Source organism: Pristis pectinata, chromosome 9 (genome assembly GCF_009764475.1).
Source record: "Pristis pectinata isolate sPriPec2 chromosome 9, sPriPec2.1.pri, whole genome shotgun sequence".
NCBI lineage: Eukaryota > Metazoa > Chordata > Chondrichthyes > Rhinopristiformes > Pristidae > Pristis > Pristis pectinata.
The window spans coordinates 76,653,608-76,669,989 of NC_067413.1; the positions used below are offsets into that span (position 1 = coordinate 76,653,608).

Consider the following 16,382-nt stretch of genomic DNA (forward strand, 5'->3'; position numbering starts at 1 on the left):
TTGTCATAGCCAACTCTGTAAAAATTACTATAACATTCAACTTTGAATGAGTTAACAAAGAGGTTGTGTTTACCTTGAGATATGGAATGCTCTCAGCTATCTGATTTGCAGCTTTGAGGATGAAGCCATAATGAACTTTAGCAAATCCATCATTTGGAGCCATGGCCAAAACCTGAAACAACACATAAATGTAGCTATTATTTCCTTTCTCACCAGCAGAAATTCTTCACTGCCCTTGGTTAAAAAGTAAAATAAAAGTGAACCATATATTCAAACAAATTAATCTTGATAATTTCCTATGAAGAGTTTGCTAACTGTCCAATTACTGGCTCATTGTGACTTAATAACAGGCAGATCACTGAAAGACAGATTACTTGAAAAGACATCATCACACAAGCCTCAATGCTATTCTGCTTCCTTTTCTCATATTAATACTACTCTTTGTTAAGGGAGGTTTTTGTTATTTTCCTTGTGGTCACTAACATCAGTTCATTAAAGGTCAGGTAAAACATTAAGGAAGGTTTCCCCCATTAATCTAAAATAGCTCGGCATTTATTTCATATTCATGTAATTTCTTAGGGAATATAAGCTGACAAGCTGAAGAATGTGAGATAGGGGCACCAGTATTGTTACAGAGGAGAAGTATCCTCAACCCCCTATACACTCACAACTGTGTGGGCAGATTCTGCTCTAATTCCATCTACAAGTTTGTAGATGACACCACTGTAGTGGGCCCTATCACAAATAGCAATGATTTGGAGTACAGGAAGGAGATAGCCTAGTGACATGATGTAATGACAACAACCTTTCCCTCAGTGTCAGCAAAACAAAAGAGCTGGTCATTGACTTCGGTGGTGGGGGGGGGGGGGGGAAGATGTGGTGGGTGGAGGTGGAAGCAAGTGCACACGCTCCTGCTTACATCAACAGTGCTGAGGTTGAGAACTTCAGGTTCCTAGGAGTGAACATCACCAATAGCCTGTCTGGTCCAACCACGTAGACACCACAACCAAGAAAGCACACCAACGCTTCTACTTCCTCAGGTGGCTAAAGAAATTTGCCATGTCCCTGTTGACCCTCACCAATTTTTACTGATGCACCACAGAAAGCATCCTATCAGGATGCATCGTGGCTTGGTATGGCAACTGCCCTGCCTGTGACCACAAGGAACTGCAAAGAGTTTTGGCACAGCTCAGCACATCACGGAAACTAGCCTCCCCTCCAGGGACTCTGTCTATACTCACTGCTTGATAAAGCAGCCAACATAATTAAAGACCCCCACCCACCCAGGACACTCTCTCTTCTCTCCCCTCCCATTGGGCAGAGGATTCAAAAGCCCAAAAGCATGTACCACCAGGCACAAGGACAGCTTATATCCCACTGATACAAGACTGTTGAATGGTCATCTGGCATAATAAGATGGACTCTTGACCTCACTATCTTCGTCATTATGACCTTGCACCTTACTGTCTACCTGCACTGCGCCTTCTCTGTAACTGAAACACTTTATTCTGCGTTTTGTTATCATGTTACCTTGTACTACCTCAATGCACTGTTGTAATGAATTGACCTGTATGAACAGTATTCAGGACAAGTTTTTCCACTGTACCTCAGTACATGTGAAAATAATAAACTAATTTACCAATTGAAGTTGTGAAAGAAATTCAATTGTCATAAAACATATGATTTGGAAAGTTTAATTTTGGTCACACATTGAGAACAGCATCATCTTTGTCAAGGTACTGCTTTGAATGTAAATACAAAGATTATAAGGACAATAGAGGTGCAACATTCACATTAACCACTGCACTGGTAATTCTGATACTAAAAAGCTACTGCATTTCCATAAGGTTAAAAGCTAAGGTTACAGAAAGCCATGGGTTAATTCTAATTCCAGTTTGACCTCTGTATTCAGGATCACCATGCAATTATGTTAATACCATTATGACTATAGGTCAGTGGGAACAAAGAACAGGCATGGTTCTGGTCCTGATGAGAACCATGGCAATGGAACTTTTGAAAACTAACAGCTGAAAACGTCTTGTTTGTGACACTGATCTGGCACAATTTGATTGGCAGTCTAGACAGAGGTGCAGACTTTGTTTCCAGGCAACACTGTCTAGAAGAATTTGAAAGAATTGAAATGGACTTACTTTCTTTACTTGCTGGAGTCTGATCTGTACAATCTCTTTTTGCTAGCTCCATTCATTCTGTGTTAAATGGCTTTGTGCCTGACACCAGGTCATAAATAAAAGGGCAATATCTCACATCAGGTAAACAGTTTCTTCATTTGGGAAGGGGAAAGCCAACATCTCTTTATAATCTTGTTCAATACAAAGAATGTAATAATACATTCCAACTTTCATTCTTAAATTAAATATTTGTCAAGAGCCTTAGGTCACTGTGGGAACTACAGCCTCTTCCTCAGATATGGCAGGTGGTGGCTGATGGTGCAAGTGAGTGTATAGTTTGTGACATGGTGCACTCTTTCCAGCACTCAAGCAGAGTGTCTGTGTACTCTTGAAGCATAGCTTCATGGTTTTCAATTCCATACCTGAATGCTCCTTCTCCACTTTGAACAGTCATTGAATAAATGCAACAAACCCACTAATTCCCAGGAGTCAGTGAGTTTGTTGCATTTATTCAATGATGTTTTGAGCACATCCTTGAATCTTTGCCGTTGTCCACCTGGTAATCTCTTGCCATGACACAGCTCAGAATAGATTGTTTTGGGGGCTCCGGCATCTGGTATGAAACTATGCCACTTCTCCAACATAGCTAAGTGTAACTAAGGCCTCAATACTAGGGATGTTGTCCTAGGAGAAGATAAGATGTTGGTTCACTTATCCTTTCAGGGAGTCTGAAGGATTTTGGACAGACAGCAAAGGTGTCATTTTTACAGTGTTTTGTAGTCCAGGTCATTTAGATGGGCAGGAATCACTGTTGCCCGATAGAGTTTTGTGCCAAGTCTGAGGTCCTTTTTTTTTTAAATACCCTGTTCCTCAATTGACCAATGACTGTACTAGTGTATTGGTGAACTACATCATCAATGTTTGCCATTGCCCAAGAATTGGCTCCTGAGATATGGGAGGTAGACCACTTTATCCAGGATATTGTGGTGAGTCTTTATGTTGGAAGATCTTGTAGTGTGGAGGGGGCAGTTGTTACAGGACACTGATCCTGTGGATATTGAATACAAGGACCATCTTCTCAACTGCTTCAATGAAAGTGTTGATGATGGCTTGGAGCTCAGCCTCTGAGCATATACAAACACAAGTGTTGTCTGCATGCTATGGGTTCTGGATTGTAATCACTATAGATTGAATAGCTTCCATGAGTTCTGAAGATTAGCTTCACTAATGGGAAGTCTGTTGGAAATGAGGTATCACATTACAGTGAGATAGATTGACAATGACGTAGTCTCGCGATAGAGTGAATATAGTGAATATGATCCACTGCATGCATCTTTGCCAGACTTAACATTACGTATTTTTTCCTAACAAATCATACACAAATTAACAGCCCAATTATATATACATTCCAGAGTTGGTATCAAGGCAATTGGTTACATTGCATAGGTCATCACCACTGAATTCAAAGCACTTTACAAATTTGGCAGTGAGTAAATATATGTGTTTCCATGGAATACATCACCATATTTTATAGGATGGTTACTACAGAATTCAGGGTTTCTACAGTAGCATGAAGAAATCTTTGTAATAGTACCACATCAATGCCATCAACACTATGTATAATGGATGATCTTTTTTCCTCATCCTCCCAATTTGCTTTCCTAAAGGCAGGATACAATCACCCTTTTGCATCTTATCTACTGGCCACCCTCCATGTGTAAATCTGGACAGTGGATAACAATTGAGAAATCAACTGAATTTGACCATATCCTTTGCCTACTGCCCATGTACACACAGTATATTTCACACACACTCCCCCGCCCCAATTCTTAAAGCATAGCACTTGTAGCAATAGGTCAGATAAGATTAGCATAAAATAATGACTAAACAGTTTTTTCATAGTCAAAATGGCTTAGTTTCAAGATTGGTAATTCATAAACCAAATGAAGTATTTGTGAGTACATAACCTAAAGAATATGCTCTCTTTGAATATGAAGTTCAAACATGGGGAACAAAAATCCACTTCTGAAATATGATGCTAAGAAGAAATTCTGACATCTTTCTATATTAATTCTTTATAACATACCTCTTCATACACTTTCTTGGCATTACTGTTGTCTCCCAATAACAGATAACTCACTCCAAGCTCATTCCTAGTTGAGATATCATCTGGGTAAAGGGATACCAGCTTCTTAAGAGTCACCACAGAACGTTTAATGTGACCTGTACATACACAATAGGATAAAAGACGACAAACTGTTTCAACAGACAAATCAGATCACCTTAAACAACTTATGTGGTATCGCAGGTAAATGTTAAGCAACTGTTTAACAAAGGTACAGCCGTTCATTCTCCTGGACTAGGATCTGAAGACACAGGCCGAAATCCCAAAGTAGATGAAGCATACAACTTCAATAGATAAGTCTGGAATAAAAGGCTGGCTTCTGGTGGTGGAATTACTACTTTTAAGAGGCATTTAAACAAACACTTAAATAGGCAAGGCCTAGAAGGATATGGTCCAAGTGTGGGCAAATGGATTAGTGTGGATAGGCAAAAAGGTTAGCATAGACATGATGGGCCAAAGAGCCTGTTTCTATGCTGTACAATTCCGTGACCTTATGACTCTACAAGTAAGGGGATAGAAAGGCAGACAACTGGGAACAGAGGGGAGACAGGCAGATTTAGGGTCAGAGAAAGAGACACAGACAGTCAAACAAGAGACATGGAAAGTGAAAGGGAAACAGACAGTTGGGACAGATAGTTAGCGAGAGAGAGAAAAAGAGACAGATGGACAGATAATTAGGGACAGACAGAAAGAGGGGAAAAAAGAATGAAAAAGAGAGAGGGCAAGGGAGCAATACACAGGTGCAGAGAGAGAAAAAGAGCTAGCTCATAATGGAAGCTTATGAGGCGAGTATATGTGGGGATGAGGGAAGTGCATCCCAGAGTGCACAGTGAAGCGATCAAAGGTTCTAAGTTTGGACTTTATGCCTGGAAGACATTGGGCCTTCCCTGGATCTCCCCTCCCTCTGTGCATCTCCCTACCTCTTCCTCTACCCAAAATCTCCTCAGTCAATAACCTCACTTTCTTTGTGTCTTCCTCCTAGCAGCAGGAGGTCGAGTCTATGATTTGCAGTCCTAGACATAAACAAGTCAGAGCTGGGTAGTTTCTTCCTCACTCTCACACAAAGGATTTATTTCGTTTGGGGAATGGGAGTCATGATAGGAGTCTGATATTTGAGCAATATGCCACATGTAGTCTGTGGAAGCATTGTACAAGACACTGCTTTTTGAAAACTCTAAAGTAACACTTCCCCCACTGGTGTTAATTTGTGATTACTTAAAGGCTGTGTTAATGATGATTAATTGATAAGCATAAAAATCCTTGACCATTTTTAAGGTAACAACGTATTTTTAATTTTCATACCCTACAACTATTTTATCTTTGAATTATTTTGTGAAGCATCGAACAGCTCTATTTGAAGAGAAGAGGTGAAATTCATCCTGTGTTCTGGTCTTGTATCCCTCAACCACCTCAAAAAGATTATCAACTCATTTATTTCACTGCTATTTGTGGGACTTGGCTGTGCATAAACTAGTTACTATATTTTCAACTCAAGGTCACAGAATATTCAGAGTAAAGATGGAGGCTACTTGGTCTGTCATCCATAATAACTCCATGGAGAAGCAATCCAGCTAGTCCCAGACCCCCAAAGCCCTGCAAATCCCTATCAGGGAGATAATTAATATTATTGTAACTACCTCATTCTACACTTCTAATCAGCTAAAGATAGGTTTACTAAAAGGTGCCAGCTTTTGCCTGCTTAACCTTTCAATAGCTACTCCTCCTCATGGTTTGCTAAAATGGTCTTGCATCCTCTATGCAATCCCATTTTCACCTCTTCTATTCTCATCACCTTTTAGTCTCATGTTTGCTGTCACTTTCTCTTAACCTTTCAGGCACTTGGCCTTCTCCACTGCCAAGGTGAGGCCAAGCACAAACTAGAAGAACAATACATCATATTCCACCTGGATAGTCTACAACCCAATGGTAGGAACAATGAACTTTCTTATTTCAAGTAATCCACATTTCTTCTGATCCACCCAGGTTCTCTTACCCCCCTCTTTCCAATGTACAGCCCCCAGACCCTCGTTACCCAGTTTCATGCCCATCTCCCACCAGGTTCCATTTGTCTATATCCACGCTTTTTACCTACTGGATCTCCTATCCCCTCCCCCAACTCATTCCACCTGCCCATCATTCCTCCCTTATTTGGTTCCATATTACCTTCCTTATTTATCAGATTCCACCATCTGCAGCCGCTTGCAACTCCTCTTATCACCCTTCAGCCTGTCTCTACCTCTACCCTCCTCTCCCTGCACCAGGTTCCATCTGCCCCCCACTTTCTTTATTCTCCTTATCTGTCTCTACCTATCACCCACCAGTCACCGTCTCCTATCTCCACCACTCGCTCACCTGGCTTCATCCGCCCATCATCACCCTCCTCATTTGGTTTCACCTATCGCCACTACCTCATCCTTCTTTCACATTTCATACTGGCCCTCTCCCCTCTACACACTCAGTCCTGATGCAGGGTCTCAGCCTGAGATATCAGCCATCCCTCCACCTCCACAGATGCTGCCTGACCCACTGAGTTCCTCCAGCAGTTTGTTTTTTTTTTGCTCCAGGTTACAACATCAGCATCTCGCGGTTCTCTTAACTATTACCATTGCCTCTTCGAATTGTTCATCCTTTTTGCCTCAAATCATCAAATTACATCACCTTACGTGTTCATGCACTTACATTCAGACTACATTGAAGGGCTCAGATTGACTATGGTACAACCATCTCTTCCCTCTTTTCATTTAGTCTTCCGAATCAACTACTTTCCTGTCATTATATTCTGTGAATGCAATGAAATGCTTGCAAGGCCCAACCATTTTTATTCCTGCATTTGCAAAAATCAGTATCCACAGCAGCTCCTTCATTCCTAGATTTCCTTACTTAAGAAACTAAACAAAGATTTACTCCCTTTCTCTCTCTGCAACTCTGTGATCACTCCAGAAATTTTATAAGCTTGTTCTGGATGCTATTTCCACTTGGATTCCTTTCATGTCCCTCAACTGCCTCACTTCACATTCTCTTGTGTCTAGCTCTTTTTCTTACTGTATGGCACTGATCTATGGAAGAGATAAATAGCAAACTGATAATTTGAAAGCATGGAGGTTTAACTAAATAAAGAGGTATGGACAAGTTACTATAACTAAGGCAAGCTACACTAAGCACATTCTTCACCTAAGAACTGTTGTCTGTTTGCCTGTCGCTTCAATGCCAGCTTCACCAGATCAGCAGTTGGATTTGGCAAGTCAACCACTTCTCCATAGGTAGTGATTGCTCTTTGAAGGATCTCATTGCTTCGCATCTTCTCTGCCAAATCATCCTCTGACTACATAAAACCATATGAAATAATTAATATACACATGATACAGTATTAAGTTCAATACAAGGTACTTTACAAAACAGCAATGCTCAAAGATATTAACTTTCTGCAGTTGGATAACAATGCACTACCTAGGAGGTGAGAGATAAATGTCAAGTGCATAGAAGAGTCTTTGAACAATTTTCCTGCTCCATTTTCATATTTTCTTTAAAAAGATCTACATTGACTGTTCCTACAGCATATTGCTCATTAACAGGCAGCACTCTTCAGCTACCCACAATGGCATGGTTTAGATAATTAACAAAGAGCATAGAAATAACTGAAAGATATTGAACAAAATCACGGGTCTTTGCAATTATACTGACAGTGAGATTCCTTCTTAAACAATTTTTCACCTTTTACAATACTAAACAAACTTTCAAATAAACTGTAGATATACAATAGGGCCATTCTTACCTAGCACACCAAATACATGCTACATGTAGTGCTAATGCTGAATTGGATCTCCCATTAAAAAATGCTTAAGCATTTTATGAACAGCGTTATGATTGTTGGCATAATGAAGCATATGCTTAAACAGGCCATGTGTGATCACTATCAAGAACTTTATCCCTCTCCACGGCACCCACAGCTGATGAAACGTACTCCACATTCAACATCCTAGTGTACTTGCCTGTGCTTTTCCATATTTAGCTCGAGGACTCTGGGGATATCTTCTGAGAAGTTCAGTAAATGCCTGGAGTGCTTCTTCAGATTTACCCTAAAGGGTAAAGAGAAAGTTTTAATACTTGGAAATGTTTGTACATCCTTGTAAATAACTCAAAGAATCCATTCTAAATGTTGATCAAAGATGAATTTCCTGATATCAGGTCTAATGGGTCCTTCTGTCCTAATTTATCTGGCTCTTTGATTTCATCATTATCAAATATTATGAGCGATCCAAAGTGAAGGCAAAATGGGACAGAAGCATCTGCCATCCTCTTCAACCAGAAATACCAAGTGGAGATCCATCTCTGAATCTTTGAGGTCACTACCATGACAGAAGTCAATTTTCAGCCAATTTGAAGCACTCCATGTAATACCAAGAAACAGGTGATCACACAAATGTGTGACAAATCCCAGCCAACTAATTACTGCCCTATTTGTCTACTCTCCATCAAAAGCAAAGTGGTGATATGGATCATTGACAGTGTTATGAGGTGGTACTCATTAGCAACCTATTCAGTGATATTCAGATTGATTTCTCCAGGACCATCAAGTTCTAGACCTACACACGTGTCCCAAATGTGAATAAAGCACTAAATTCCAGAGGGAAGATGAGAATGACTGTCCTTGACATCAAGGCAGCACTTGACTAAGTGGAGCACCACGTAGCCCTGTAAACTGTAGGTAATGGGAAACAAGGGGAAAACTTTACATTGGCTGAAGCCATGCTCTGCACAAAGGAAGATAAATGAAGAGACTGGAGGTCAATCATCTTAGTCACAGGAGTTATGCAGGCAACGTCCTTAGCTCATCTACAAGACATCTACAAGAGGACCCCCATCATCTGGGCTCTGTCCTCTTCTCGATGCCACCATCAGGCACGAGGTTCAGGAGCCTGAAGAGCCACACCTCAAGATTCAACAACAGCTCCTTCCCCACTATCAGCAGGTTCTTGAACCAACCTGAAAAACCGTAACACTAGCTCAGACTATATTTTCTTTCTCTCTCTCAATTTTGCACTAGTGTCATTATGTTTATTTTGTTGTTTATTTTGCACACATGCAAGTTATGTACAATTTATGTTAATTTGTGTTAACTTGCATTTATCCTCATCTTGTAATGTACTGTGGTGCTACTGCAAAATGCTAATTTTCCTGGCATTTATATACTGTGTAACAATACAACAACAACGATAAACTTGAACTCAAACATCTTCACTGGCTTCATCAATGACTTTGTCTATCGTGAGTGGGGATATTTGATGATGACTGAACAATGTTCAGTTCCATTCTTGACTCCACACATTCCCACATGCAGCAAGACCTGGACAACATTTAGGCATAGGCTAATGTAGTGAGTAAAGTGTACACTCTACCATAATTATTTTCTATAAGAGTGATACAAGAAGAGCTCAAAGTCTGGGTATTCAGTGGTGAGTGACTTATCATCTGTTCTTCATAAAAAAAAATTTCCACAGAAGAATACTTTTCATTAGGAATAAAAACAGAAAATGCTGTAAACACTCAGTAGGTCAGGGAGCTTCTGCGGAAAGAGCAACAGAGTTAATGTTTCAGGTCCAAGGCCCTCCATCAGAACCGGAAAAGAGAGAAAACAAGTTAGGACTGAGATGACATTTTTGGTTGTCTACTTATCACTGGTCAAGTCTTGTAGCAGAGCAGCGACTTCCTAAAGAGAAGGTATGTCATGAAAATGACAATCCATTTCATTTGAAAGCATTTGCCAGCTTAGTGGAAAAAGGTAAAAGCAGATAATGGCTTTACTTATTTTATTTTACTATTTTCAATTCTTTGTTAGAATTTTAATAACAAAAAAAATTCTCTTTGAATTATTTAAATCTAAACTTGCACTGTTTTATTTAAGACTATTGTTGCTAGCTGCAGAGCCATGAAAACTCTGGAAAATCCTCAAGAACCTTGATAGTAATTTGGCACTCAGAACTTCTGGAGTTTAATCATCAATCCTTGGTTTACAATTATTTTCCCAAGTCATTTAAAGATCACAGTCACTTTGGCGGATCATCCTTATAAAAGCTACTTCATACAAGGAAATCCCATTAAGGTTATGTATTTGAAAGTACATTGCACTTAGCAATGTATCATCTGGTATTGTTAAAATTTGCAGGCATCAGCCAAAGTAGAATCACAGTCCATGCTGCATCAGAGGCAAGGTACAGAATTTTACAGTTCACCTTTTTGCGCAGTTTTTCAGCAGCATCCAATTCGGGTTTAATGGTCTTGTCAAACTTATTCAAGAGTTTTGGTTTCTTCTTCTTAGCTGGAACTAATGAAACAAACATTAATAGCTATATGATGCAAATAACCCAAAAGGTAACGAATACATTTCTCAAAAGTAGTTATAAATTTCCATAGAAATCCTATCAATATCCTGTCAAAACTTATGTAATTGACTGTATTCCTGTTCTCAATATCTGTTTATGCTTTCCTCTGGTATTTTCCACTAATTTCCATCCCAAATTTTATTGGGACAATCGTCATGGAAAATTAGGGTCCTCATTAAAGATTAATACCACATAGAAAGGAGCCATTTGGCCTATCACGAATATGCTGGCTCTTTAAAAGAGATTTTAATTATTTCCACTTGACTGTCATTTCGCCACAGCTCTTTAGCCAATTATTGAATAATTTATCCAGTTCTCTTTTGAAAGTAACAATTGATTAACTTTCCACTATTTTCATTGAAGGCATATTCCAGATCAGAACAACTCACTGCATTAAAAAACTGTACTCATCTCACGCTTTTTTTTTGCCAGTTAGTTTAACTTTGTGCCTTGAGCTACCAACCCTCTGCCTCTGTAAAGCAGATTCTTGTTTACCCTAGCAAAACCATTCATGATTTGGAACAATCTCCTCCGTTCTGGAAGAAACTACCAGCCTCCCAGGTCTTTCCACATTCCGCATTCCTGGTAACTTTAAAACTTTATTTATACAGCATGGTAACAAGCCCTTCCGGTCCAATGAGCACGCGCCACCCAATTACACCCATGTTAACCTACCTACCCGTACATCTTTGGAATGTGGGAGGAAACCCACGAAGTCACGGGGAGAATGTACAAACTCCTTACAGACAGTGACAGGACTGCTATAGTACCATGCTGTATCATTCCAAAAACAAAATTTCTGCACCCTCTCCAAGGCATATGTAACTTTCCTGAAGTGTGATGGCCATCAGTAGCGATGGAATGTGGGAAGCAGCTGACAAATGATCTCAAAAAGTTCTGCGTAACTTTGCCATGTACTCTATGCCTAAGATACCAAACTTTTGTTTACATCAAAAGCGTTCTCAACTTGACTGATCATCTTTAAATATGTGTGCACTAGAGTGTTCTTATCCTTGCATCACCTTTACAAGTATTCAGTTTCATTTATTTTACTTCTTTTCATTCCTTCTTTAAAAAAATGCTTCACTTCACAATCTCTCGAATTAAAATTCATTCCTTGTTTATTTGTCCATTTCACCAGCCTCTTTTTGTCAGCTACTATCCTTAATGTTTACTACTGTTCCAAATTTATCATTGGCTATAAACTTTGAAAATGGGTCTTGCTCATCCAAGATAAAGCCAAAAAAGTTGAAAAACAAACTGTTCATAACTTGCAACAAAGATAATAATGTTTGAATCTAAATATTTAATTCTTTCACTCACAATTTAGACAACAACTCTTCACTATCATTAAGGGAATTGAATACTTGTTTACATACATGTTTTTGGTTTATTGATAATTTATTGTAATTTAGCATTTGGAGAAACCAATCTGAAAAATAGCAGGCGTTGATGTAATTTGCATAAAAATCGACCTTGCTTTCAATGAATAAAGGATTAAATTTGTGAAATGTTCTAATCCATACTGTGAAATATAGAAACACATTTTCGGCCTCTCCTCAGTGGGGTGTAAAATACAGTTTTAACATTTATATATGCAATGAATTATTTAGAAATGTCTAGTCCTGGAACAAATTATGTTGCTATATACAATTATTGCTCTTATGGCAGACACTGCCATGGTGGTGTTGATAAGATTTGGAGACCAAATCTTGTACCTCATGCATTACTTGAATACATGAATACAGATGACGAGCACCAAGTCCCTCTGGATGGCTGAGTCATATTAATTTCTGTCCAATAATTAAAACCGAATTGTATTGGAGATGCTTTTTAAAATCACAGCAGCTTGATACCGCATTGGCATGTGCGGTAATTCTCATTTATTTTGACATGAGAATTAACCAACTCTGAAAATCAAAGCTTTATGCAAATAAAAGTTTAATTTGGTGGTACAATAAATTAGTTTGGTCTTATATCAAGTGTATTTAATTGATAAAATGCTACCGATGGTTAACCTCTTCAATGCTGGATTTCTAACTCAGCATGTTTTAGCTACTACAATGCACAGAAATTACAGGATGGGTGTGTGTGTGTGTGTGTATTTTTATAGATATATATATATTATATTTTACATACATACATGTCTAAATTGCATACAACTTATTTAATTAAATAGCTTAATTAAGAAAAAGATGCACTCTCTCTCCCTGGGATTTCAACTTAGATGAGCATGCAGCCTGCAAAGAAAGACATTGTTAAAATTATAACTAATATAGTTTTAAAAAAATCTTGGTCTAGAAGAAATTTGCAATTTTACTTAGAGAAGAATGTACCCAGTAGACAAAATCTTGATTTTTTTTTGTTAATTGTCAGACTTTTCTGCCTCAACAATAACAAATTTTCCCTCAATAGATAACGTTACCACAACTCTTAATATTTATATTTATTCACAGCTTCATTTAGATTCAGGAGATTCTTTTTTGAAAATATATAAACTCCCCCTTTTTGGGGTACTCTACTGAGGACAATGCCAGGAAGTAGCTCCTCATGTCAATAAAGCCATATTGCCTCAAAATTTTGATGGTGCCTCTGGGATAGAGAAATTGGGAATATTTACAACATAGGATGCATTCAACAAATGAAAGCCATATTTACCTCTGCAGTGTGCCCTCAAAATGAAAGATAATTTATGATGAGTTACACATACTATGTTCACATTTGTCAGGTAATGAATTGATACTGTACATTTGGCATTTCATTATATAGATGTAAATTTCAGAACAAATGTGAAAAATCTGTTAACTCAGGGATATAATGGATGTGGCTGGTCTACATAGATCACACAAAACAAGTTCATTTGAACACCACTGGAAGCAAAACAGTTGAAAAAAACCTAGGTGCATATACAAAACCTTCCAACTTTACAAGTCCAGATGGCTTATTCTTTGTGGCAAGTTTACCATACAAATAATGGCAGCAGACTGATTGGGAGAATAGGTGGAACTCTCATGATGATACCAACAGAGGCAATTGCAGATAATTGAAAACATCCCATCCACAGGTAGTTGTCCAATGAGTCTTCAGTAAAATTAAAATGATTGTATGATAAAGGAATGCTTCTAAAGCAGGTTCGAGTATTGAAAGAAAAAATGTGCATCTCTTCAACTAAACCCATCAATATTGTGATCTAAACTCAAACTACTAAGTTTTCTGCCAGAAAAGGTGCAAAATTGCTAGAAACATCTTGTTCATAAAATGCAGAAACATATCCCATCCAGCTAATTACAAGCCAAACAGTCTACTCTCAATGGTCTGCAAGGTCATGGAAGGTGTCATTGAAGGTGCAGTTAAGTGGCACTTATCAATAACCTTTGCACTGAGGTCCAGTTGGGGTTTTGTCAGGACCACTCAGCACCAATCACATTGCAGACGTGGTCCAAATGTGAGCCAAAGAGCTGAATTCCAGAAGGGAGGCGAGAGTGACTGCCCTTGACATCAAGGCAGCAATCGAACAAGTGTGGCATCTAGGAACTCTAATAAAAGTAAAGATAATGGGCTCTGTGGAAAAGACTCTGATGGTTGGAGCCATATTTTGCAAAAAGATGATTGTGACCATTGGAGGTCAGTCACCCCAACCGTAGGTCATCACTACAGAAGATCTGCAGGGTAGTGTCATCGGCCCAACCATCTTCAGCTGCCTCATCATTGAATCTTCTTCCATCATAAGTGGGGGAGATTCACTGAGAATTGCACAACATTCAATTCCATTCACAACTCCTCAGTAAATGAATGCAGCCAGACCTAAACAAGGTTCAGATATGGTCTGAAAAGTGGCAAGTAACATACATGCCACAAAAGTGCCAGGCAATGACCATCTCAAAACACCTACCTTTGCCATTCAATGGCATTACCACTACCAAGCCCCAGCCACCCCTCCCATTATCATTATTCTGGGGTCGTCATTGGCCTGAAACACAACTGGACTAGCCACACAAGTACTGTGGTTACAAGCACAGGTCAGAGGCTGGGTATCTTGCAGCAAGTGACTCACCTCCTGACACATCAGTCTTTCCACAATCACAAAGCAGTCAGGAGTGTGATGGAATACTCTCTATTTATTTGGATGAGTACAGTTTCAACAACTCTGAAGAAGCTTGATGATATTCAGGAAAATGCAGCCCATTCAAATGGCACCCCATACACCACCCAAAACAATGATTCCCACCATTGCCAGCACAAAGTAGCTATAGTGTGTACCATCTACAAAATGCACTGCAGTTAAATCACCTAGACTACTCAGACAGCACCTCCCATACCTGTGACTCTACCACCGAGGAGGCCAAGGGCAGCATGCAAATGGTAACATGACCATTTGTGTATTCCCCTCCACATCACTAATCTTTCGTTAATTGCAAATCTCTCCCCAATAGCACAGTGGGAGTAGCTTCACCAGAAAGAATGCAGTGATTCAAGAAGACAGCTCACTACCACTTTTTGAAGACAATTAAGGATGGATAATAAATGTTGACATTGCCAGCAATGCCCAGTTCTGAAAAAAAAAGGATATAAATGTAGTTATTGATAATATTTATACAGCATACACACAGTTGCATATTCACAAAGTAGGACTGTACAAAATAATCAAAAGTGTATGGAACAGAACTGCTCTCCAGATCACAAACCGTTAAATATTATTGTACCATCTTTTTTAGAACACTCTCAAAACATTCTTGCTAATCCAATTAGAACATGGCTTAATGGACCTCCTGGGAACATGCATCACATTTTACATGTGTCCAAGTGGAGTTATGCCATTGAAAGCTTAAATCAGTGCGAGGTGGCTGGAAACACTCAGTAGGTCAAGAAGCATCTGTGGAAAGAGAAACAAAGTTAACTTTTCAGGTCGAAGACCCTTCTGCAGAACTGGGAAAGAGAGAAAACAAGTTAGTTTTATGTTGCAGAGAAGGTAGGAAAGGTAGTGGATAGGACAGAGAGCATATCTGTGAAAAGATGAGGTCAGGCTTGCTGTGGAGATAAGTTGTAGAGGAAATCTGATCGACAAATGGATGGAGTCAAGAGTGAGAATACAAGCACAGGAATGTATAAAGTTGTGAAACAGAGGGCTGTAGGACATGCCCATCAGGTCAGGTTTTGCTAATGAAGAGAAGAAATGAGCCACATTACATGGTGGTTTCCTAATGGGGATCTTACACTGCTTTACATTAGTACATTTGGTTATCATATTAAGATCTTACATCAAGGCTATTCTATTATTTGCATGTTTAGAGTCTAAGCCATTTACTTTTTTCCACTGAACTAACAGCATAACAGCAATCTAAATTGATCTTTTTTCCTACATTCACAATTTTAATATTCTAAGACTTCTAAAGCAACTGGATAAGAACTTGTTTTCAAGGAATTTGATGATGTAATGATTAATATCTTACAGTATTCTTTGCATTAAAGATTTACACAAAATTTGTCATGCAAGCTTCTCAGTTCAAAGAAACAGACCACACCTTCTGGGCAAATGCACAATCAGCTCCAGGTAACAGTGTAAGAAAGACTATGAAATTAAATAGCACACCTTTGTCCTTATGAAACCCAAACTGAACATAAGCCTGATGCGTAACAGGTGGTAGAGGATTGTCTGGATCTCAAGTACCTCTCTTGATTTTCCTTTCAATGGAATTCAAAATTGGGTGGGCATACAAGGACAGCCAATCTGCCACTACTTGCATTACA

At 39.0% G+C, this 16,382-nt stretch overlaps 1 protein-coding gene across 1 annotated transcript in view; it reads right to left on the reverse strand.

Annotated features, from left to right (window-relative positions):
* LOC127574074 (aspartyl/asparaginyl beta-hydroxylase-like) overlaps positions 1 to 16,382 on the reverse strand; it is a 180,044-nt gene that overhangs the window by 22,037 nt on the left and 141,625 nt on the right. The window contains 5 exon segments of the mRNA XM_052022718.1: positions 74 to 172; positions 4,216 to 4,352; positions 7,426 to 7,576; positions 8,244 to 8,330; positions 10,485 to 10,576. Of these exon segments, the coding sequence (XP_051878678.1) occupies positions 74 to 172; positions 4,216 to 4,352; positions 7,426 to 7,576; positions 8,244 to 8,330; positions 10,485 to 10,576 (566 nt within the window).